This window comes from Epinephelus fuscoguttatus, linkage group LG4 (assembly GCF_011397635.1).
Source record: "Epinephelus fuscoguttatus linkage group LG4, E.fuscoguttatus.final_Chr_v1".
Lineage (NCBI taxonomy): Eukaryota > Metazoa > Chordata > Actinopteri > Perciformes > Serranidae > Epinephelus > Epinephelus fuscoguttatus.
This window is the reverse complement of record NC_064755.1, coordinates 45473385-45498086: the sequence shown is the minus strand read 5'-3', so window position 1 is coordinate 45498086 and position 24702 is coordinate 45473385. Positions and strand designations below refer to the sequence as shown.

The 24702-nt window shown below is 42.2% G+C and overlaps 1 protein-coding gene across 4 annotated transcripts in view; it reads right to left on the bottom strand.

The window, feature by feature from the left end:
* cadps2 (Ca++-dependent secretion activator 2) overlaps positions 1–24702 on the bottom strand; it is a 335426-nt gene that overhangs the window by 23378 nt on the left and 287346 nt on the right. Inside the window, exons 24-27 of one of the 4 annotated variants that reach the window (XM_049574196.1) lie at positions 21852–21866; positions 18168–18242; positions 17255–17338; positions 17020–17052 (exon numbers count right to left, since the gene is read on the bottom strand). In XM_049574196.1, coding sequence (XP_049430153.1) covers positions 17020–17052; positions 17255–17338; positions 18168–18242; positions 21852–21866 — 207 coding nt within the window. The remainder of the gene's footprint in view (positions 1–17019; positions 17053–17254; positions 17339–18167; positions 18243–21851; positions 21867–24702) is intronic. The other 3 variants (XM_049574198.1, XM_049574197.1, XM_049574199.1) reach the window with 3 other exon arrangements.

Here is a 24702-nt window from a genome sequence, read left to right as displayed (position 1 = left end):
GACTTCCTAAAACAGACAACGGGACTGTTGGTGTGTGTGTGTGTGTGTGTGTGTGTGTGTGTGTACAGCACGGTTTGAACTTCTCTCTAGTCTTTTCTTTCTTCACATAACTACTTCTGTCATTTTTCTTGAGAGCAACTGAGCGCATCGCTGTGAATGTCTTTAAGGAGAGTCTAAGCATCATTATCTACATTCGATTCATCAGTTCTTCCCCATCTCTATGACGGCCGGCTTTTCACCTCGCCTCTTCCACAGCTATAGACACTTCTGCCTTCATATATCGGATGACATAATGTACAGACTACTTTGTTTCAAGTATTCTAGGCCTTCAAAAGCACAGCTACTAATGTCAGGAAATATCTGAAGTGCTCAAATCCAGCAGTAATTTCACAATAAAATTTTAAATAATTTTGAGGGAACCGAAATCAAGATTATAAAAGATGTACATTTAGCACAGTCAATAACGTGAGGCACTGATTTATCAAAAACAGTTTCCCTGCTGACACCTACCAGACTGTGCACATGTGTCGAGTGTGTTTTTGTTCAGGGTAACACTCCATCAACACAGGGAACAAATGTTCAGCTTCACCTGCTGCTTCTTGGGTGAAGAGAAGAAGAAGAAGAAGAAAAAAAAGACTTTCCCCATGCTGGGAGTAACAAGAAGCTTCTGGAGCTGTTAGACCGGAGGAAACATTAACTGCTGTGGAAGCAGTGGTTTGTTGGGCTGGGAGAGGCCAGAGGCAGGAGAAGTGGGTAAAGCCCTGTTCATTCACACTCCCTGTTGTCAGGGGAGATTACAACTGTAATGCTTATTGTAATTGCTTTGACATCTTTCACACCCGTTTTCTCTGAGCCGGCATGCGTCTTTCGCCCCCGGGGGGGTTGTTGTTCTGCTACAGCGCTGCTGAGCATGGCACGTCAGGTCCCCCGTGGAAACACAAGGAAATGGAGCCTCAAGAAACCGAGAAACCTTTTGGCTTCACTTAAAGGCAAAAGGCAGGTTGGAGACTGATTATGAATTTGGGATTGTAACCTTTTGCTTATCAAAGACAACACAAAAGAAACACACACTGTCACATGCTAATGTTGGAGGGAAAAAAAAGAAAAGAAAAAGAACTGGATCTCGACAACATCGCCTGATGTCAACTCTGTCACCGAGAGGATCAAGTGCCTGAATTTCAGTGTAGGGTTTGACAAGCAAAGAGGCAGCTGTGGGAAAAACGTACCAGCTCTCGCACTTGACGCCGTTTCAACACGACAGAAGTCACATCTTGTGATTCTTAAGTCTCGTCTTTGGTACATAGCAGGTGCAAACAAACACAAACTGTTGTCTGTCTGCGAGGGGTATGCCTGACATACATTTTGTCATCTGGCAATGCCTGTGATGGTCCATGCAGATGGTGCATCTGTGAAAACGTCCACCCACACAGACACTCAGCTGAATTAATAAGTTGATTCACAGAGTATTTGACTGACAGAAAATGAACGTGCAACTATTTTGATGATCAATTAAGTCATTTTTTCAAGTAAAAGCAACAACTGTTCCCTGGCTGCAGATTCTCTGAAGTGAGAATGTGTGTTTCAGCAGTCCTGGGAACATGAAACAGAAGATAGAAGAACCTCTCTGATCGTTGAAAGTCAAATGTTTTCTGATAAAAACAGTCCCAGCAGCTGTTACAGAGGCCTCGAACAGCAAGTGACAGACTGAGATCAGTCAAAGACGCTCAGCTGTAATTCAGACAGACCGCTCGCATAGAAAACCTGCAGATACGAGAGGTTAAAGTGGGGTCACATGGCTGCCAGGGGATCTGGAGTGTGTGTGGGAGAATGAGGGGGGTGGTGTGAGTATGTTCAACCACAGAGAGGAGGGGCCAGGTCCAGTGACTGACAGGCCTGTCAGAATCCCCATAATCCTTTGGAGTGAGAGTTGGGCAGATTGAGGACGATCGTCCAATGACAATGTTGACGAGAATGAACCAAGTGTGTGTGTCAACGTGTGTGTTACAGGATGTGTCACGCTGTCGCTGATCTGTTCCAGCACATACTTTCAGATCATATTCACACTGATGCACATAGATTTCAAAACTCTGTTTCAATGTTGGGAGTTTTCTGTCCACACTCATGTTTTTCAGCCATGCTGAAAAGCCAAACAAGATGCCTACAGTCGGATGTTGACGGTGCTACATCAACATCAGTGGTTAGTGCAGATAATCTGAGAGACTGGTGTTATCTTGTCACGTATTTAGTCTCTCTGACTTCTTCAGGTCCACCCAAAACTCCTTCTAGTTCTTGAGTCCTTGAATCCTGAGCCTTGAAGTTCTGCAGTCCTTTCCACTGAACACCTGTCTGCTGCTTTCGTCCCCTGAACCAAACAAGCGTGAAAAGTATCCTCTATCACCACACTGCACCTTGCATTACTACCACAACAAGCCCACGTGACTTCCCGGCCACAACTCCAAGCAAGCCTTTCAAATGGAAGCTTTAAACATGACCCCCTCTGATTCTATCCTCGTAGATGTGTAAAGAGAACTGGATACAGTGTTTGAGACGGGACCCCGTCCATTCGTACAAAAGTCTTAAAGACTTCCAAAATGTTATTGGAAGAAATGGATCTAATCAGGATGTGAAATGACGTCACACGATGGACCCAGAAGTTGTAATTCCAAGACGTCGTATAAAGCGCAACAAAGCCCATGTGAGGAGGAGGTCAGGGTGAAGAGGCAGGTCAAAAAACACAGGACTTTGACCAGTGTTTGTGTCCCATGTGTTACCAAAAGACTTTGAGGTATTTCAACGATGTAATACTGGACGTCACGTTATGTTAGTAACAAATGTACTTATTTCAACCATTATCTTTTCTTAAACTGAACTAAGCTAAAGCTAACCAGGTAGTGTTTGTGCAACTGTGAACGTTAACAGTTACACAACCTACGCTGTCGTGTAGGTATGACGCTGGAAAAGACCCTATTTTAAGAAACGCTCCTGTGGGTCGTATTACAAATAAAAACAAATGACTTATGTCATGCTGCAGGAATATGGAGCGGTTTACAGAGGTGTCCCCGATTACAGTATACCTAGAGCTCCTTTCCCACCATAAAGGGGAAGTCATTAAACATCCCAAGAGTTTGTTTTGGTCAGTGCATGAGGACCCCAGCATCAGATCACCTGCTGTGCCCACATGGCATGTTACTGTACTGGTTTATGGAATGAAAACAGTAGAGGGGACAACGTCATGAGTTAAAGTGACATGAACATATGTGGCTGCTGCTCGTCTGGCGGCTCAAGAACGTTTGAAGCTTTTAATCATACAGATTAATAACAGAGCATGGAGCTCATGCACTCTGTCTTCTACAGTATTTGCAGTAATCAGAGATTTACTGGGAACAAGGTTTTGGTGCAGACACTGTCATCAGGTTATTTTACAACCAAAAATAACCTTCATGGTTGGCCCGTGGTTTCCTCCTACACACCTGTCTACCTACAGGTGTGCAAATGTTTTACTTTTTGAATCACACAGATTGAACCAGCTAACTTTAGAAAATCAGTATTCTGATCACTTTAAGAAACATACCAAGCTGTGAATCAAACTTTTAGAGTTTTAAAGGCATTCGTACTGTGGTGAGTTTTATTTGATCCACAGTGCCACAACTGGTGGCAGATTCTGGGCCAGATGTGGGCCGTACCCGGCACAGACAATACCCTCAGTGAGGTTAACTCTAGTGAAGACATGCGGTTAATCAATGTCTGTTGGTGAGTCTGTGCCTGTTAGGAATGATAGGGTCTGATCATTAATGATGTCTGAGGGCCTAAAAGGTGACACAAGAAGGAAGATCTCAAATCACCACGACTTTTAAATGAAAATTGTAGAATCAGTGAATCCATGTTTTAAACTGTTTCAAATGTCCTTTTATATTGACTTGCCTTGTTTGTCTGTTTTATGTCCTTTATTATGTCTGCTGCATTTCTTTTATGAAAGGTAGTTCATAAATAAAGTTTATTAATTATTATTACAATCATTTTACAGTAATGTGTGTTTTTGCCAATGCAGGGTGCAACATGTGACATCACACCTAATATCTGACCTTCTGAGGCAGGAATTATGACATTTAACTCTGGCTTGAAAAGTAAGAAATACAACGTAAAGTCTATGACCTTCTGGTGGGGGCTGTTTTTCTTTTCAAGGTCACTCCAACCTCGTCACACATTGATGTTTTAGTCATGGACTTTTCACAGCCACATACGATGTGCAAGATACCCTGGGTGTGTTGGTTGTTACCCAAGTTCTGCCTGTTACATGCATTGTCTTCTTTTGAAATACACTTCTGTTTTCACAGGAAATTTAACCATTACATACAGTCTCTTTCAAAATAAAAGCACTACGTCGGTAAAACAATAAGAACAACATTTTTCTCCCTCAACAACAAACACACATGGTTGGGTTTAAGAAAAAAAGGAACAGGGTTTGGCTTTAGAATCTTACAGGACGTGAACACTGCTCTCTCGTGTGAAAGTTGCCGTTTGTTGGACCCATCCACCACCCCTCCAGCCCGCCCCAGTCGGACTTTTGCCACCTTAACTTTCAAACTTTTCCTGCTGCGGTTCCCCCGGGCGCCGTTGAACTATAACTGCAACCGGTTGCGTAGCACAGCGACATTAAAGGACGCCTTCTTATGTTTGTTTCTGCCGCCACAAGTCACTGCCCAAGCGCTAGATTTCGACGACTTCGGAGTGAGACCAGGTCTGGCTTGAGCCCCTTAGTTCCACTGAATGGAAATCATAACGCCACAGCATACAAGACTGTGTGTGTGTGTGTGTGTGTGTGTGTGTGTGTGTGTGTGTCACTGGCAACATATTATTGCTCCTGTTGTCACTTGAGACATCAATTTCCCCCCTTCCACCCCCTTAAGGCTTAGTCTCAATCATTTACCTCTCTTTTCTCTCCTTCTGACGAGGTGACAAAGCAGCATGACAGATCGGAGACGCCGGCACAGTTCCAGCCAGTGAGATTAAGACTTTAACACGAGAGGGAAGAAAGGCAGACAGAAAAAACCCCACACATACAAGCAGCTCAGTGCTCTTGTCACGCTCTGCCCTCTCTGCCTGTTTTGTCTCCTCCGCTGTTTCTTCACTTGTAGCCAAACACCAGTAATCCCCTCCGCGCTGGGATAATGGCCGCCTGGTTGCTCGTCAACATTTGACAACAAAAAAATTGAGAGTGTAAAATTAGGTGGTGTTCAACAACAGACAGGGGGGTGGGGGTGGGGGGGGTGGAGGACTGAAGTGGGGGGGTGGGGGGGGAAGGCCTGTTGATAATGAGCAGTTAGTGTGGGAGGAGGAGGAGGAGGGGGAGGAAGGCGGTGAAATGCCAGGTAATTACACCCCACTACCGGCCTCGTTTCCTGCCCTGGATTCATTTCATTTCTACCAGGTGCACATTGTGTGTGTACAAATATGTGTGTTTGCACGTTACAGCAAAAAGTCCCTCTGTTATTCAGATTAACTGTTTATGATGCTAACGTACAGGAGAGGAAACATTAAGTCACTGTGCCTCCACTGTCAGTGTCTGACTGTTGATGCAGCAATAAAGACTTCAGCTATAACTAATGGTGGATGTCATAAACTGACGTCTCCATCAGTGGTCGTACTGCTTCCTTTATCTGACCTGTGACCTAAAAACCTTCTAATACATCGAATCTATAATCAAACCAAATTAAGAAAAGCAGCATATTTGAGAAGCAGGGGCCTGATAATGTTTTTTAAATGTTTGGATGACTGAATAAATGATTATGCACATGTGAATTTTTGGCTGAGCAATGAATTATTTCAAATCTGCAAAAACATCCCGCACGCAGGGTTTTATTTTGTGAATTTATATGTAAAAACGTAAAATTTATTCTCCACACGTGGAACTTGTTTTATACGTCACCTAAGTTAAAATTAAATTTGTTCACATGTTAGCTATATTTTAAATGTGAAATGTTTATTGTCAGTTTATAACGCTGCCGGACGGCAGTAACCAGTAACAATGTAATAAAAGGAGCTGGAAAGTCCCTGTAGGACTGGTGTCAGGGGAGGTGGATGGGTCCCACAAGCCACAGACGTTCACCCAGTGTCACCCTGTGTGAACACTGAGCCTACCCATGTTTTTTGTAAAGCTGACCACATGCTTCTGTTGCACGAGGGGATAAACTTGAATGTGAGGTATTGTACCGACATTCTAAGTTTATTTTGAAAAAGACTGAATGCGTTCAACAGACAGAAACTGTGCATCTCCTGTGAAAACGGACGTGTATTTTGAAAAGATACAATGCGTGTAAAAGGCGTGAATTGACATGGCGTCCCTGTATGTCAACAAAAGACCCAGGAGGATACTAGGGCTGTACCCGACTCAGAATTATGTGAGTCAAATCAGATTTAGCTGCTCAATATGAATAATTGCAGATTGTTTTTTTTCCATATAAAGTTTTGAAGTTTGACCAAGCTCAGCGGGACACTCAGTGTGACGGTCACATTCACGTTATATAGTAAACAATGGTGAACAAGCTAACGGCGCCAATGTCAGATCAGAAATGTGTAACAACAAATTTTGCTGACACCAGACATCAAACGAAAGCCACAGCCTGTGTCGTACGAAGTTGCTGTGAGCTGTACGTTCACCACTTTCTAGACAGAAGAGAGAAGATGTTATCTCAGAGCCTTAAAGTCCATTCTCACTGAGGGCGAATATCCACGCGGATTATTCTCCAGAAAAAAATATAAAAGTTGATTTCATGGGTTCTTATGGAAGTTTGCACACCGGGGAGGAACTTTCGTGCGGTGAAAAAAGTTTCTGCCCAGACTTTGACCCCTGCGGAATTCGCCGGTGGAACTACACAGCTGGGCCAATGAAGCTGTTTGTTTAAAGGGATGTCGCGCAGACCCGGGAGAGTCCGAAATCCAGTCAGGCAGGACAGAATGAGAGAAAGGTTGATAATCCTCGTTTCACAGCACTCCGTCCTTTTTGATAACAGACGGGATGATTTTATGAACAATGAATTAAAGGACAACGTCTGGCAGTCCATTGTCCAGCTCGGTGGCTGCGGTGAGAGTGGTAAGTGCTAAAGAAAGTTGATGTTGACGCTTGTTAAACGTTAGCTTGCTAGCTTGCTGCTGCTGCTACTCTCGTCCATGTTCACCCACACCCGTTCACACAGCGCGGACTTGGAACACAACAACAACGCGAAATTCCGCACCGCGTCCGTACCGCGCCTGTGTGTATGGGTTAAACGTAGAAAAGTGCTACACAAATATTCCGCAAATCCGTCCCACATTTCCGCATCGCGGCAGTGAGAATGAGCCTCTATGGTGCAAAGCTCCTCCTCCTTTGTGCCCCTGTATCTTGTCAGCACCAAAGAGTATCATGAAAGTCAAGAGCGCTCACTTCAAAGCTTTTATTTGCTGATTTTAGCTCTGCTTTTAACAAAATGCAGCCTCATATTTTAATTGAAAGGCTATCCTCTCATTTTATGCTACCAGATCAGATTTTATTGATGATTTTAAACTTTTTAACAAACAGACTGCAGCAGGTCTTTGTGAATGGACGCATGTCCTCTGTTATACAGTCAAACACAGGCTCTCCTCAGGGCCGTGTCCTTTCCCCCCTACTTTTTATTCTTTACACAGACAGCTGCAGATCCTCTCAAGAAAACAGTTGTCTTGTCAAGTTTTCAGATGACACAGACTTACTGTCTCTTCTTCAGGGCCACCAATCAAATCACAGTTGTGCCCTCCCTGAATTTGTCAGTTGGTGTGATGATAGCTTCCTCGACTTAAATGTGTCAAAAACCAAAGAAATGATCATAGATTTCAGGAAATCCAGTGTCGACCCCAAACCAAGCACTACCATGGTGAAGAGGTACAAATAGTACAAACGTACAAATACTTGGGAACTGTGTTTGACTCACAACTAAAATTCAGTGAAAACACTGACAGCAATGTGAAGCGAGCAAACCAAAGGATCCATCTGCTGAGGAAACTCAACTCTTTCAGTATCAGCAGAAATATCTTGTGTACCTTTTATCAAACTTTTATCGAGAGCCTTTTAACATTTTCTTTTATATGCTGGTTTGGTGGTCTATCTGTGAAAGACAAGAAGTGTCTGAATGACATCATCAGAGTGTGCTGTAAAATTACTGAAGTCCAGCTTAAGGACCAGACAGGATATTATCCCACCCTGATCACGCTCTGGCCAGTGAGTTTGTAATCATGCCCTCAGGTCGGTGGTATTCTGTGCCAGTGTGGAAAACAAACCACTATGCAAACTCTTTCATCCCGTCTGCCATAAGACTGCTAAATGCACATTTGCAGAATGAACTGCGATTTGTTTTATTGTGAATTATTTTGCATCCTGCTCTATTGTGCTATCACTGGTTGTTGCTGTTGTTGTTGCTGATGTGATGATGCTTGAGTGTGGATGTTGGCTGTTTGTTGCATTGTGTTTTTGTTGCTATAGACAGGCTATAGACTGTAGAAATGAATTGCCCTTTTGGGACTAATAAAGTATTGTGAATCTGAGTCTGAATAAATCTGGGGACAAAACCTCCCCAGAGGTACTGTACAGCACATTGACTAGCACAGAAAAAAAAAAATAAATAAATAAAAAAAGGTCGACTGAGGAGTCTCCAACTGATGACTTGAATCTCTGACTTTCAGGGGCCAGCCCTGCAGAATACCTAGCGTGTCATATGTAGATGTGAGAGTCCACTGACAAACATACTTAATATATTATATTCCAATTCTGTCAATGTGTCCCATAAATCCTACACACTGGACCTTTAAAGATGGTGATGAGCCAGTGATGACGATCACTCTCCCGATGTTTGTGTTCCTGCTTTGCCAGCGTTGCATATGTTTGATACGAGCATCTCTGGTGTCTTGGCTGTGCAGACATGAACACGTGTGAGTCAGTGACACACACACACACACACACACACACACACACACACACACTGAAAGAGTCCAACTCTTCACAGTGTCATAATATTATAGCACCACACTACAAGTAAAGGTCATGTACTGAATGTCTGCGTCAAGTTAAAGGAAAGGAAATATCACAGTGAAATTAAATGTTTGATTCAGGGTTGACTGAGAGAAGACACCTGGGCACCAGGTGAGAGAAAAAAAAGCAACTAGAATAAGCGAGGCACTAATTCATCAGCCACACATAGGTACTGGCCGATATTTGCCTTGTTGATTGTCACTGGCCTGTTAGCGATAACATGATGATGTTCTGTTGTGTCACACTGATTTTGCGCAGGCTCCAGACCAACAGCCACAAACTTAAATCAATGAGCAGGTACAAGAAGAATACAAAGACTGTTTGGCAACTGGGCTCTGTGATCTCGCTGCTGTGTGATGAAATGGCTATGTCGCAGCAGCTGCCATCCTGTAGTGTCGGGGACAACAGAAAAAGTGTTTGGGATGAACAGAAATCTTCCCTGGGACACCTTCAGTAAACTCACTATGCAGGCGTCAGGGAACACACCCTGTTCTTTCCCTGATGATGCTACATTGTGAACAATGAATCTGTGTTAAAATTGGCAGGAGGAGAGCTAGCTGCTTTGAGTTACATTATGTTGCGTTCAAGCTCTCGTAAAAATGAGGATTAGGCTGAAGTTGACTGCTATCATGATGCGTTCAGATGTAATCTTCTAATATTCAGTTGTTGGTGAGAAACTTGAATAAATCCAGCTGTTTGAAGGAGCAGCATATAACAGATATTAGAGTGAATTATGATGAATTATAAAGACTTCTGAAGCTGCTTTTTTAGGATGTTTTTCATATGAAAGGTTGTTTTATACATTTGTATGACTGAACAAAAGTTGTATAATGAAGGACTGAATGACTTCAACACATTTCAGTCAGAATTTCACAATCAGCGCATCCCTAATTAAAATGTTACAAGAAATTACATCAGACGCACTGTTATACACTATAAGTGATGTTATGATCAATCAAACTAAAGAAATGAGAATCTTTAGGAAATATCAAATCATACGGGTGATTAAGAAAGTGTTTCCATAAACCAGATCATAGTAATAACAGCTACAGCTACAACAATTACTGTCAAGAACAGTAATCATTGGATCAAAAACATGGTTAACAATTAAAGCTGCCGACACCAGATCTAATCTGAGACACTGTTGACACCTCTCAGTCTCCATGGAGGTGATGGGCTTCAAAGCAGAACTGAATAATCCAGACTGTTCACTATCGCTAATCATTAGCCGTCAGTATCAAGTGTTATCAAGCTACACTGTGCAGAGCTGGAAAACTATGTGCATGTTAGCAAACGCTTATTTGTTTATCGACTCATCGCTTTGTTTGTCTTTCTAAACACCAAAATAATGCAATGCACTCAATTAGTCCATTTGCTCACTTTGTAAATATCAAAACAGAGAGTGGTGATGGCAGACCATCTTTGGCTGAGCGTACAGACACCAGCTTGTGATGCACGTTCACCCACAGCCAACACTTTCATGCTAGAGTTTGGCTAACGCACAATATGAATGCTAATTGAGAGAAGCTGATACAATCTGCAAGTGATGATGAATAATGAGGAGCCTGCAGCAGCATCCTGGTCTTGATCCTCCCGGGCACAGAGAGGCTGTCGTGATGGGACGTGTGCGGCCCAGTTCAGACCAAAGATTCACAACCAAACTGTTTCAGAACGTTGCAGAGAAAAGTTGCAGCAATGTGAACTTGCAGGTTTGCGCTTGACTCAAGCCGACTGATGGCGTCACCTGACACTCAGCTGGTCAAATTGCTGGCAGCTGGTTTTAAAGCACATCACCTGTTTCAACAGCCAATCAGCTTGTAGTCAAGTCAAAATGACCACAGACGGCGTGTTGGCTTGCTGCAGCAGGTGCTCCGTCCCCACAGAGCCCTCTGTTTCTGTCCTCACGATGTGCCGGTGTCAGCAGGTCGCTGCTGCTGATGGCTGTATGTGCTTATGCCCCGCCCACACACACATTCTCACTGACTGATGAATTGGTGCTGGTTATTTATATTATTGTGGCGTATTGACTAAGAATCCAGTCCATCTGATGCTGGTTTTGTTTCATCACTGTAGCCAGTATCTCACTATCACTATCCTCATTCAGATTTTAAGAAGCTACAAATTATATTCAGCCACAAAATAAGTCTGAAAAGCTGCAAATCAGAACGAAGCACAGAGAGTTGTTGACTAGAGATGATACGCCGTCTCATGGTGGTCACTTCCTGTCAACGTTACAGATCAGAAGCACAGAGAGTCGTTGACTAGAGATGATACGCCGTCTCATGGTGGTCACTTCCTGTCAACGTTACAGATCAGAAGCACAGAGAGTCGTTGACTAGAGATGATACGCCGTCTCATGGTGGTCACTTCCTGTCGACGTTACAGATCAGAAGTACAGAGAGTCGTTGACTAGAGATGATACGCCGTCTCATGGCGGTCACTTCCTGTCAACGTTACAGATCAGAAGCACAGAGAGTTGTTGACAGCAGGTTTTTAGAACGTTGCAGAACGGCGCATTCCAAGTAGTTCCCTGTTTTACCTTGTCTTGTTGCAAATCTTTGGTCTGAACTGGGCTTAAGGTCGTCTTTATTTGAGCGGCACACTCAGGATTAAAATTTTGAAAAATGTACCAAAAATAAAATGGGGTGGGTAGAGCAGTCTGTCCACTAATCGGTAGATTGGCAGTCAAAGTATCCTTGGGAAATATCCTGAATTGTTGTTGTGTTGTTGTTGTTGTTGTGTGAGTGCCAGTTCATGCTTTTATATCCACTGAAGATGGAAAGGGAAGCAAGAAAGACAGAACGTTTTGTCTTGGTTGAATAACTTCTTTAAATCCTTCTAAAAGTTCAAACTGAGAGATGTCAAAGTTTCTAAAAAGCTGCCAGTTGACCAAAAAAAAAAAAAAAAAAAGCCCCAAAAATCTCAAGTTGAATGTAAAATATAAAAGAGCATGTCCCGTTAACAGCTGTCGGATAAACGTAAAGATATCATAAAAAATAATTCCCTCTGAAACAAAAAATGTTAACACTTGGGGGCAAAAGCTTCAGGTTTTCGTGACAAGGTGTGGTGGGGCGGAGCTGTCTGGCGAGACAGCTCAGAGGCTCCGCCCCTCTGCTCTTCAACCCACCTGGACAAGAGGCTTACCTGCGTCAGGTTCCCTCCACACAAAAGACCAAAAAGGCCAAGGTAGCAGTTACATTATAATTTCAGGGGAGGAGGAAGTCTGGACGGGAACCAGAGAGCGTGATGGGATAGGTGGGAGGTGCTGTGGCGGGGCAGAGGATTAAGGAGGTCAGGTGAGACTGTTGTGCTGCTCTTTATCTCAGCTGTTCAATGACTCAGTGCTGGATGTTCTCACATCTGTGTTTCAGCTGGGGTTTTATTTTTAGCAAACGCAACGTGTAGATATGTGAGATGTTATTCTGCAGAAAGTACGAATTCATACTATTAAATACACTTTAGATTTTGTAATTTTGTTTACATGAATCATTAATTGTGGCTTGAATTACTTACTCATCATGCTGCGTATCTAATCGAAGGATCTGAGAACTCTACTGGCATTAATTTAGATGTTGACAGAAATACAAAAACAGGGACAAAACTAATCCAATGACTTCTACAACAGTTTTGTTAGTTTGAAATAATAATATCTGTGTAAAACAAACTAAATACAAGGCCTACCTGTGTATGCAGTGAACACACGAGTGGTTACAAACAAACAAATACTGGAAAACATGTTTCCCAGTTTAGACACCTTTGAAAAAATATAATATGAGTTGATATGAAGACATTTGATCTTCCCTAATTTCAACATGAGAGCAGCCTTAGATCCAAATTAAACTGTATTATTTGGAATGATGAGGCTTTTCAATAAAATGCAACGACCCAGTTTTAACATAAAGCACATCTTCTCACTCTGAGGACATGTTCTGTGTTGCATCTTATGAGCGACAGACCGCATCACTTCAGATCGCACTGTCCTGAGATTTCTTTGTCCTCAGACTGTGTGACTATGTCAAGACAGTCCACAGAGAACGTACTGAGGGATGAATGGAATAAATGATGTAACAATTAGAGTTAATCATCGAAGTAATTATATTGACCCAGACTCCATGACGAGTCCTCAAAACTAAATAACAAAACAGCCCTTTAGAAAAACGCACAGAGGCTTTTTTGGCCAAAAACAAAACACAGTTAGAAAAACAAATCACTGTTATGATTTCTCAATGCTATGGTTAAAGTTTAAAGTCTGGTACAAAAACAACTCTTTCAAGGTTTGGGTTAAATGACTACTTTGTTAAGATCGTCATGGTTACGTTAATAACCACTAAGTTAAGGTTAGGGAACGACATTTTCATGGACTAAAGAAACCAGTGAAGCAGCATGTGCCATAACTGAAAGCAAAATGTAAGAGACTCTCACAATGAGCTGAAATGAAACAAGTGTTCAAACCTTCAGTGAATACAGTAACAAAAAAAAATCTCATACTACATTTCGTCTATGGCGTGTAGTGTTGCACCGTGACGGCCCCAGCCCCTGCTCTTACACGCACAGGAGCTCAGCGGAGTGAAGGACAGACAGACAGCAGAAAGATGAGGCCCGTTTCCACCGCAGGAACCACCCCCGAAGGACAGAGTTCCGGAACTTTTACAGGGGCTAAACAAGTCCCTGCCTCGGAGTAGGTACTCAGAACGGCCCAGAGAAACTCCTGGCTGGGGCTTGGGGATTACTTGGTGCTGATTGGATATACTCAAGGCGGGATGTGACGTCAACAGAAAGCGACAAAATAGCCGGCATTTTTAAAACTCAGCAGACAAGGGTTAGCTCGATCATAGCTTCAGTAACTCAATAAACGGTCTGTGAAAAAAATATCTTTTCCAGCGGGTATCTTAGTTACAACATGATTGAGCTAGCAAAGCAGTTTTGTGTTGCTATGTGTGGTATTTATTCAGTTTTGGGAAATCACGATGTCTAGAAAGCATCAGTGGCTGCAGCTGACAGGGACAGCTAACAGCAGCAGCAAAGCTAACATCAGGACGTCATCTGTTAAAAGCCTCCCGTTGTCGGATACGACATGAAACTACTCCAGTTAGCTCAATCATGTTGTAACTAAGACATCTGTTAGAAAAAAAAAAAATTCACGGACCGTTTCTTGAGTTACTGAGTATTACAGACACCGCTGCGTTGCCCGATTACGTCACATCCAGAGCCCGGTAACGTTACAGGAACCTTCCTCGTACTCCGCTCTGTCAGTGGAGACACGCTGGTTGAGAGGGCCGAGCGAGAGGACGTTCCTGTAGTAGTTCCTGCCCCCCAAATAGTACCAGGGACTTCTTCAGTGGAAACGGGCCTATGGAGAGTTGACAACGGCTGCACTCTGCGTTTCTGTGCATGAAAGCTTCACAAGTAAAAGCAGCGGTGTGATAGCTGACCTAAAACAAAAAATGGATATATCTCATCCTGATCAGTTAAAAAATACCTTGTTCGACCCTGATACTGGTCTTTGACACTGCATCAGTACGTCCATAGTGCCAAGCTAAGCTTACACCCAAATGAGCTCAGGCTACCTGTCTCTATACAAATAAACATTAAGTCAATAAAAGATTGTGGTTACTGAAATAAAACGAAACACAGTGTTTGTTGCAGGTCTGTGACAGGATGTGAAATCTGGCCTTGTTCATGGAGTTGGTTGTTCAACACATCCACCCACCAACATTTTTCATTCATCCACATGGATCCACACTGCTCCACTTCTGCCACCAGAAAAAATACCATCCGAAAGTTGTTGTGTGTTGTCTTGTCATTACAGACTACATTACAGAAGGATGGGCACACCTGGGTGATGTACTGTGCATCATCACGTGCACCGTGTTTCCATTAATACACCTGCAACATCTACAACATAGCTTGTTCTGTATTTGTGTCCTAAGCTGCCAGAGAGCAGCGGGGATAAGGCGCTGACTTTTGGTTTGTTTTTTCCTTATCCCGATGATCGGCACATCTGGGTGATGTCAGTATATGTTGGATGTGTTTCCATTCACGTCCCCTACAATGGCAGAGGAACGCCGGCACTCAGTCCTGTTCTTATGCATAACTCTCACTGACTGGCCAGCTCCGTGTATTAATTTGTGCTTGTCATAGTGACTTTATCGCACAGCATTCTGTTTGCTGTGCTAAACTCAACATTTGTTTATTGTGTTTCATATCAGGCCCACAAATAACCTGCGCCTGACCCTCCCTGTCCAAGGATATTCATTTATTTAAAAAGGTCTTGGCAATTTAATTGTTCTATATCGTCACGCTATTATTACTATAATCAGGGTATTTTAATATAAAGCAATAACCCCTGTGTGTGAACACATGACAGGGTCAGACCTGCAGCACTGGATTTGAAATGAACTATAATAAACTGGAGCTTTTGTGAAACAACATGACATCATCCATTTAAGATCAATGTTTATCCTTCTGACGTAAATTTGCTGAAAACAACACAAATGTAGTTTAATAAGTAACTTATTACTCAAAAAAGAGTAATAAGTTACTAAATCTTTACATGGTTACGTGAGGAGAAGCAATTGTTCTCGTCTGAATAACAGGAAAACAGTTGCTTATGTGACGGGAAACACCTTTTAATGTGTACTGGAAAGCTGACTGATACTGCTTGTTGCTCAGACACTTCAAATTGTCATTTAAATTCTTTCTCGCGAGAAAACCTTCGAATGTCTTGAGTCTCTTTATTCTGCAACATAACCTATTACTCTACACAGAGAGTAATATTGTAAAGTAACTAGTAAGTAGTATTTAATATATTACATTTTGAGAGTAACTGTGCACTGATACAGGACTCAACTGCCTGCATTCCCACAACCAGTGGCACTGAATGGTTGCACATTGTGAGGGACAGACTCTTCCAACATCCATGCAATTTCTCAGGATATGTATCTTAATGTGGCCAAAGAGGGCGGGTGAGGCTGAGTGTGATAGGCTGAGACACCTGTCAATCAAGGAATATTAATCACATCAAAAATAAATAATCAATTCAAAAAGGCATCATTAAAAGATATAAAAGTGTACACTGAGAGCATCACTATATTTAAATCAACTTGTTTTGTCAGATTCAATAAGAAATATATTTTACTGTTTTATCTACTGCCAGTGAGACAGGAAAAATAATTCACTTTCCAATTTATTTATTTATTTATTTTTTTACATTTCCCTCCTCAGTGCTTTGTGCCGTTTGGACTGAAGCCTGGGAGGTTTGGAAAACTGATTTTTACATATCTTTAATCCCAGTGGATGCTTTTAAAAAACTGCCAGAATTCATATTAAAGAGACAGAAAATGTAAAAACTCAAATCACAGAGGAATTCTACTTTGTTTGTTCTGAGCTGTTAATCACTTTAGAAAACGAGGGGTCATTTTATCTTCAGAGATCTAATTCTGGCGATTAAACCTCTCTCTCCTTCACACCTTGAACGCCGCCAAAATGTTAACGCCTCATCACCTCCACACTTTAACTCCTGTGCCGTACACGTCGTCGCCTCCTCCTCCTGCTCGCTCGCCGCAGCCTCTGATCTTTGCCACGTCGCCGTCGTTCATTAACCGCTCAACAGCCGAAACGCTGCCGCCCACAAAGCGACACTTCAGCAAAACACATCTCCAAGGACAAGAGTGCAATTAATTAGGCTTGTTGTGTGATCTTTGGCTCTGGAGCTGCAGGAAAAAAACCCTCTATATCTTTCACACATGTTTAACACGGTACGATGACAAACTTACAAGAAAAAAACAAAACAAAAAACAAAAAAAAAAAACACCCCAACAAGCACATGACTGAATGCAAAGCGCGGCCACTTTGCATTTCCAGGCTGCTTTATTTTCCACCCAACGCTTCGACTGTCTGAATGCGGATGGAAACACAAATATGGAAACCAACTGTGACGGACAGGGTGAATAATAAAACAGCAGGCAGATTGACGGACTCACAGGGACTTCCACATATTTGGCAGCTGCTTTCACCTTTCAGCAGGCGGAGGCAGGAGGAGGAGGAGAAGGGGGGAGAAGAAGAAGATGAAGAAGAAGAAGAAGAAGAAGAAGAAGAATGACACTGAAGTTCAGCTGGGAAGATCTGGTTTCCAGCAAATAACAGGCTGCCTCTGTGAGCGGTGAAAGAAACAGCTCGGTGCTCTCTGTTTCCAGGAACAAAAAGAAGGCTACTCACTGTGAAAGAGAGGATTGAAGAGAAGAATGTCCCTTCATCGTATCTCGAGAGCTTGGAGAGGACGCCGTCCAAAACAGCAGCAAACTGCAGACACAATAACAGTTTACTGCTTTCATTTCACATTCATTTTGAATTAAGAAAAAACTTCTAAAATCTCTTTTGGCTACAACCTTTGTGTCTGAGAATGAGTTTTATTTTCTCAAACCATGTGTGAAAAAATGTGACGGTGCAGCCAGAATATTCAACTTATTTTAGGCATTTTCTAAAATCAGGGTTTTATTATCTTGAGTCTGGTGAAGGTAGGGTAGAGAAAAAATCTTGAAACAATGATTTAGAAATTGGCTGAATACCCTCACTGCCCTGGTACACGGTTCCCTTTTGTTTCTTGAAATTAAAATACATTAGCATTTCTTCAAGGGAATTAAAAAAAAATCTCATAAACTAATCACAATTACAAACAAGATAAAAAATTATATATGAAGACTTTAATAAAAATAAAACAGAATCAATAAACAAATAAATGTAGATAGTAAATAAAAAGTAGATACATCCATCATGCTACTATCTCAGACTAAAGCTCAACCACCTATTTAAAAACATTAAAAACAAAAAACTTGAGAAAAATAAGAAAGAAAAAAATCTGAAATAAATAAATTCACACATTGCAGCAAAAAAAGAAGGAAAAAAAACACTAAATGAAAGAAAAAAGATAATTTCTAGCAGGTGTAAAGAGTAAAATAATGAATGAATAAGCATAAAAATATGTGATAACTACTTAAAAAAGTAAGGTTTCACCCCACTGTGTAGAAAATGGAAAATACAAAATAAAAAAGCCGAACAATAGAACAATAAAGAAATCCTGAGTGTAAACAGCCAGTGAGAGGATCTGACTGAAGGATAGAGAGATATTTACCCTTGTGACGAGGGAGGAAATCATTTCTTTAAACGTGTCGTCAATCAGAACATCGATCTTTGAGTGGTACTGTTGCTGCAGGGAGGAGGGGGGAGACATGGAGGAGGGGGGAGGACAAAAAGCAATATTTTATTATTTTCAGGAAACTGAGAGGACACAAAGGCTAAAAATGACTCCTCGCCTCCCTGATACAGAACAACACTGTTGTCTACGCTGTAAAAGACAGAAAGAAAAACCTTCAACACTCGGTATGAACATCAAGCCTTCACACACACACACACACACACACACACACACACACACACACACCAGCGAGGCGTGAAAAACCTTACCATCCGTGTAACGCCGCTGAGTTAAGCAGCTAATAGGACCATTATGTGGCTGAATGACATTCTCGTCCACGCTGGAAAAGCGAAGGAATCTGAAGGATACTTTTTGTGCGTCTCCCTACAATTAGAGCAGCCTTGTATTTCTCTAAAGCACCGGTCCAGCTGCGAGGACCAAAGGCTCACACAAGATTCAATTAATCCGCCATTTCATGTCTCGTTTGGCCCCCCCTAAAACATATTCATGGCACCTTTTCCCTTGAAGGAAGGAGAGGGAAAAAAAAGGCTGGGGCTGAGCGCTGAATGGCAGCAGCAGCAGGGGAGTTCATCTCTTGGTGACAATGCCCTTTCACTGGCCGTCTAAAGAACACCCAAATTAAAAATTTCAATCAACAAAGCGCACAGATCGCTGACAAATTGTGGGTCCAGGGAGGTCACCGCCGCCAGCCCTGATTTTGTTTTTTTATTTTTCCTCCACAAGTCCGCAAAATGGCAGTTTTCTTTCAACGCGCCGAATCTTTCTGGCGAATCTTGAGAGCTTTTCTTTTTTTTTCTCTCTCTCTCTCTCTTCTTACCTCAATTAACATTGCTGATTTTACCTTCTCTATTTCTACAAAGGCTGCCATAAAAAGCAGAGAGAAGAAGAAGAAATTGTTTGGTCTTTGCCATGTGCGCAGCAAAAACTGAAAAGAACAATTATAGCTTTTAAAAACATTTATCTGGTTGTTGAGCTGCAGTCGGCGCCGCTACTTCAGCTCTATGAGGCGTTTTAGATTCTGAGCCGGGTCACATTTTCAACACGACCCCCCTGACACTATTTAAATGACCTCAGCAACAAAAGACAGCAGCACGATTAGCATTTCCATTGATTTCAGATGATCAGCACAGTTTAACAGGGGTCTGTAAAAGCAGATTCATTAATCCAGCAGAGGAGTTTCTCGTCTGGATTAAACTGTCAAGTGCAGATTCTTCACAGGCTGTCTGCTCGCTTGCCAGTTGAACTCCTCACGTCTGCAGGCGATAAAAACTTGGACGCCGTTTTCCCTATATCGAGAGGTAAAAGTGAAGAGGGGCAGCAGAACCTGTCGCTGAGGCTTCAGAAATGGCCGAACGCTTTGCTGCAGATGGACGCACTGTAACAATCGTGGCAGAGAACGGACCGTGTTAAAAGGTCTGGATCAAGTTCAGACTGACATCTTCAAGACCCTTCAGACTGCTGGTCAGAGGTCAGAGGTCAGGAGGCCTCATTCTCATCACCCACTGGCAAGTGAACATGAATCTACGTCAACTGAACCACATTCATGGAGAATCAAGAGCGTCTGCTGATGTTTGAAGATCACATGGAAAGAACTTAAACATCACAATGGAGGCAAATCTCACGTCTTTCTAAATCAAGGCCGTGATTTGTTGTTCAAAGTTCAAATCTCAATGTAAATCAGCAGCCTCTTATCATACTGTGAACTGCAGCTCATTCCTCAACAGGTATTTTGTGCATATTATTTATAATGATATTTTTGTCATTTTTGTTGTCTTTTTAAGATGTTATTCATGTTTCTTACTCTTTGTTTGGCTTTTATCTTTGACTCTCTCTTACTACGTGTCTTGTTATGCACCAAACACCAAGGCAAAGTCCTTGTTTGTGAAAACCTACATGTCAATTACGTCAATTCTGATTCTGTTGCAGCAGCATTGCCTACATTTGTAAGTGTGGCTTTAGCAGGATTTATACTTGTGCGGCAAACCCTATGGAATAACGTACGAATGTCGCCTACACCATTGTCAGCATTTATAGTTGTGCGGTGGTGTCTGTGTCACTCTGTAGTTACACTTCCAAAACACTAGTTGGCGGCGGTGTTTCGGTGAAGTACTGTAAAGTTTAGTTGATTCAAAACGCACCCAAAACACACATTAAACACACACTAAACACACATTAAACATGGCTTCATAGAGACAGTTTCAAACACAAATCAGCTTCACTATAACTCGCAGCATTCACAGACAAACACTTGTCTTTATCTGGACACATTTTCCCCACAAATACAACATGCTAACGTTATTAGCACAAGCCTATGGCATTTTACATTGTATAAATTAGCCTAGCGTCTAGCGATCTTTTCCTCTTCTCATATGAAACCAGGGACAACAGCAACATGTAACAAAGGTAACGTTACAAAATTTGGCTCCATTACAGCTCACAACATTCACAGACAAAACAGCTGTCTGATACTAAACAAGTTTTCAAAACAAATACAACATGCTAACATTATTAGCACAAGTCTATGGCATTTTACATTGTATAGATTAGCCTAGCAACTAGCAGAGATTTCCTCTGCTCATATTTCAGCCAGGATAAATCACACACAAGACTTATAATGCTATTTTTGTGGAGGCTTTATTGTCTTCAAACTTCTTATCGGTGAAATTAAAGTAAATAAAAGTTTTGTTTCCACTGAGGGAAATGGTTTCATTTACAAAAGTAGACAGGAGGTCTGCGTCACCGGGACGTGTAGTTACATTTCGGGGGAAGTGCACATCAGGTTAGCTACACCCGTTAAATTTTATTAAGGCCCAAAAGTACCCAAATTTAAGGGCGGGGTCGCTTGAGTGGCAGGCTGTCTGTGAGGTGTCGCTACAGTTTATGAGTCCGATTCACCCCTCGCTCCTCTACAGCTACGTCCAAATATGCAGTGTTGGGCAGCAGCATCACTACAAGTAGTGACGAGATTTCTCAGTAGTGAAAAACAAACATCGACTTTCACTCGAGAGAGCGGTGTTCGTGTCACGTAAGATTCTAAAGCCAAACCCTGTTCTTTTTTCTTGAACGTAACCATGTGTGTGAAAAAAAAGTCAATTTGCTGTGTTTTACCGACGTAGTGCTTTTACTTTGAAAGAGACTGTATGCAAACCTTAAATTTCCTGTGAAAACAGAAGTGTATTTTGAAAGAAGACCCAGAACGTCTACAACCAACGCACCCAGGGTACCTTGGACATCCATGAGTCCACGACCAAACATTGATATGTGACGAGGTCGGAGTGACAGTGTTGTCATGTAAATAACTCCTGATTGGCTGACCAGCTCATCGATTTAAATGAAGTAGGAACGATGGAAACCATGCAGTGCTCGGCCTTTTCAGGACCACAGATGGACACCACTGCCACTGGAAAAGGCTCCACTTAAATATAAAAAAGGAAACTACAATGAAACTGTGTGTGACGTTGTCTCAATCAGTGAAGGCTCCTTGCGTGTGTTTAACTGATGAGCTGGTGAAATGAGATTTCAAAACAAAGAAACTTTATATGTCGTGTGGAGAAATGTGACAGGGAAAGAAACAGGCTGAGAGGTGATGGAGGGACTTACCCATTGTTTGTCAATCTGGGATTCAAACAATGACGTGCAGGACAGATGGACATGAGGAACAGGGGAGGACATGAGACAGGGAAAGAGGGCAAACACCATCAGCCAATCAAATTTTAAAACACATTAAAAAAACATTCCCTCATTCGTTTAAATTGAAATCTTCAAGAAAACTTTTCACGAGAGTTAAGGAAACACAAGTCAAGATTAAATGTATTCATGAAACATCTTCAATAATCTTTCCACTCATGTCTGTCTGTAGTTTTTACAACTTTTTTCGTTTCATCCCCATCACAGCTTTGACCTTGAATCAAACATTTTTTGTGACACTGCACAAGAAAGAGTAATTGTCAGAATTTGCAACACTTCTCTGAGTTATAAAATCAAACATTATCATTATATTTAGTCTCTGTGGGTCCAAATGTATCTGCTATTGTGAGCTGTAAATATTTAACATGTAAAAACGAGCAGAATGCAGACGAGTTGTAAAAGCTTTTCTCCTTTTGAAAACTCCAAAGAAGCATTTGGAAAAAAGACGTCTTCAATCAAAGACTCTCTCTTTAATCATCAAGGTTAGTCATACGGAGTTTTTGGGGCAGAGTCAAGTTCAGTCTGACAAACTGAATCAAACATTTTGTGCAACAATATTAAATGGAGGTTTGCTGTGTTTGGAAACCCAGAAGGACTTTGTGAAATTAATTTGTTCTAGGGATGGGCAGCACAAGCAAAAACACTATTCGAAAATCATGGCAACTATTTGACAATTTTTTCGAATAATTGTCCCCCCGGAGCCACGCACACAGAGATCCATTCATCATTACGCCAGCGCCACACCGCCCGTGGAAGTTCTGCGAAGCACGGCACACCGACATTCTCGCTGGAGCACATCCGTTCACATCGGGCATTTCTCCACGCCAGTCGACAAGCGGCTCTGCTCCCAGCTGCTGTCTCCATCACCCGGCTTGACACATTCGCTCGTGGCTCGCCGCTCGCGCAGAAAACAGACCAGACACCGAAATGATCACTGCAGGGGGCAAGCCAGCCACGGAGCTGCATGGCGCGGCGCGGCCGGAGTGGATGACACAATCGGGTAACATGGGCGCCGAAAGGAAACTGGCCTCGCTTCTCGGTGCTTTGAGGCTATTCGCAGCGCTTCCGTGGGTGGTGTGGCCCTGGCGTTACGGTCCCTCGCCGCCTCCTGTGTGCCTCACTCTCAAATGACTGTGCATACTTGTTGTAGACTTGTGATACGCAGAGTTTGCACTGCACCTCATTTTCGTTTATTTTGTCGAAGTTGTTCCACACGGAACTTTTTTTGATGACTGTAGTAGTCTCTGCATATATAAAGGTATAAAGGTAGCAATCCTATACTGCCCTCGTGTGGTTAGGAGCTGAATTGCATGTCAAATAAAAGGGGGGAATAAGACGGCGAATAGTAATAGGCGCATTAAAAAAATCGATTTTTCAAAAATGAAACGACTATTCGAAATTCAAAAATCGTGACCCATCCCTAGTTTGTTCCTCTTGAGTGGACGGACACAAAACACAATTTGTTGATGTCTCAATGCAAGATGTTGAATCTTTACTCGGGAAATTTGGCTCCATACGATCTTCATCGTTGGGTCTGTAAATATCTGATCTCTGAATGTTCTGGATGTTTTAACCTTTAAATCTCCTCGTGATGTCAGTGCACCTAAATGCAAACAAGTGCACCAAGATGTAATGGATTACATTAGCAACAGGGAAAGACCGTGGTGGAGATACAGACAAACAACAGAGATTGGGACTTTATCATGCAGACCACATGAGCTTGTGAAGCCCTGATACAACCAACCATTCGCTAAACCCCTCCCCCAAAGAGCGACTGTCCAATCATAGTTTAGCAATCCTAACTTAGACACCGGTGTTGCCAACTTGGTGACTTTCTCTCTAGATTTTGCAACTTCTCACACTCTCTTAGCAACTTTCTGTCAACCAATTTAGCAATTTATTCATACCAACGGGGAACATACTGAAATATATTAAAAAATATATTGTAATATATTCCCACACATGTTGGAGCAGGGTCTCTCCTTGACCTCTTGTGCCAGCAGTCAACAACTATACACAACACAACTATAAAAGTGTCTGATGATGTCGCGGATATGGGAAAGAGCACATGATGTCATCTGGCAACTTAAAGCATTCTTTGTAGCTGGTGCTAGCTACTGTTATTGGAAAATAGTTGGAGACACTGTTAGTCATGGGATATAGTGGGAGCTATATTCACCACCTGTGTGTTTTAGCCCAGTGGTGCTCAGATGGAGCAGCCACGGTGTCCAGATTTCTCCTTAGTCAAGGTCCACACAGGTTAATGTATTTCACGTCACCTAACTGATCATCAGTGAATCATTTCAGCACTACACCAAAGAACTTATAAAAGTAATAATGTTTATAAGATGGCAGCACTTTATCTACTATTTGGAAAGTGCGTTCAAGATTTTTCCAATATCATTTTGAACTATGGATGCACCAATATGGATTTTTTACCAACCAGTTTCATAACCGATAATTTCACAGTTTTTTATTTCATAAAGAAGTGTACAGCCTGTAGTTTATGACTCTTCATACCTGCCGACATCAGGTCTACCCTCAACGCCCCGCCCCCACATAACACCAGCCTATAGATAAACATGATAAACACAAGGATGTGAAAGTAAAATGACTTTTAATCAGTATTAAATTCAGAGTTAACGATAAGACAGAGGGAGATGATGAAGCTCAGGGTAATTCTGTGGTGTATCAGTAAAGTGTATCAACTACACTGCAGAGTGGAGTCTCTCCTAACAGAGACAAACACTGACAGCTGATGAAC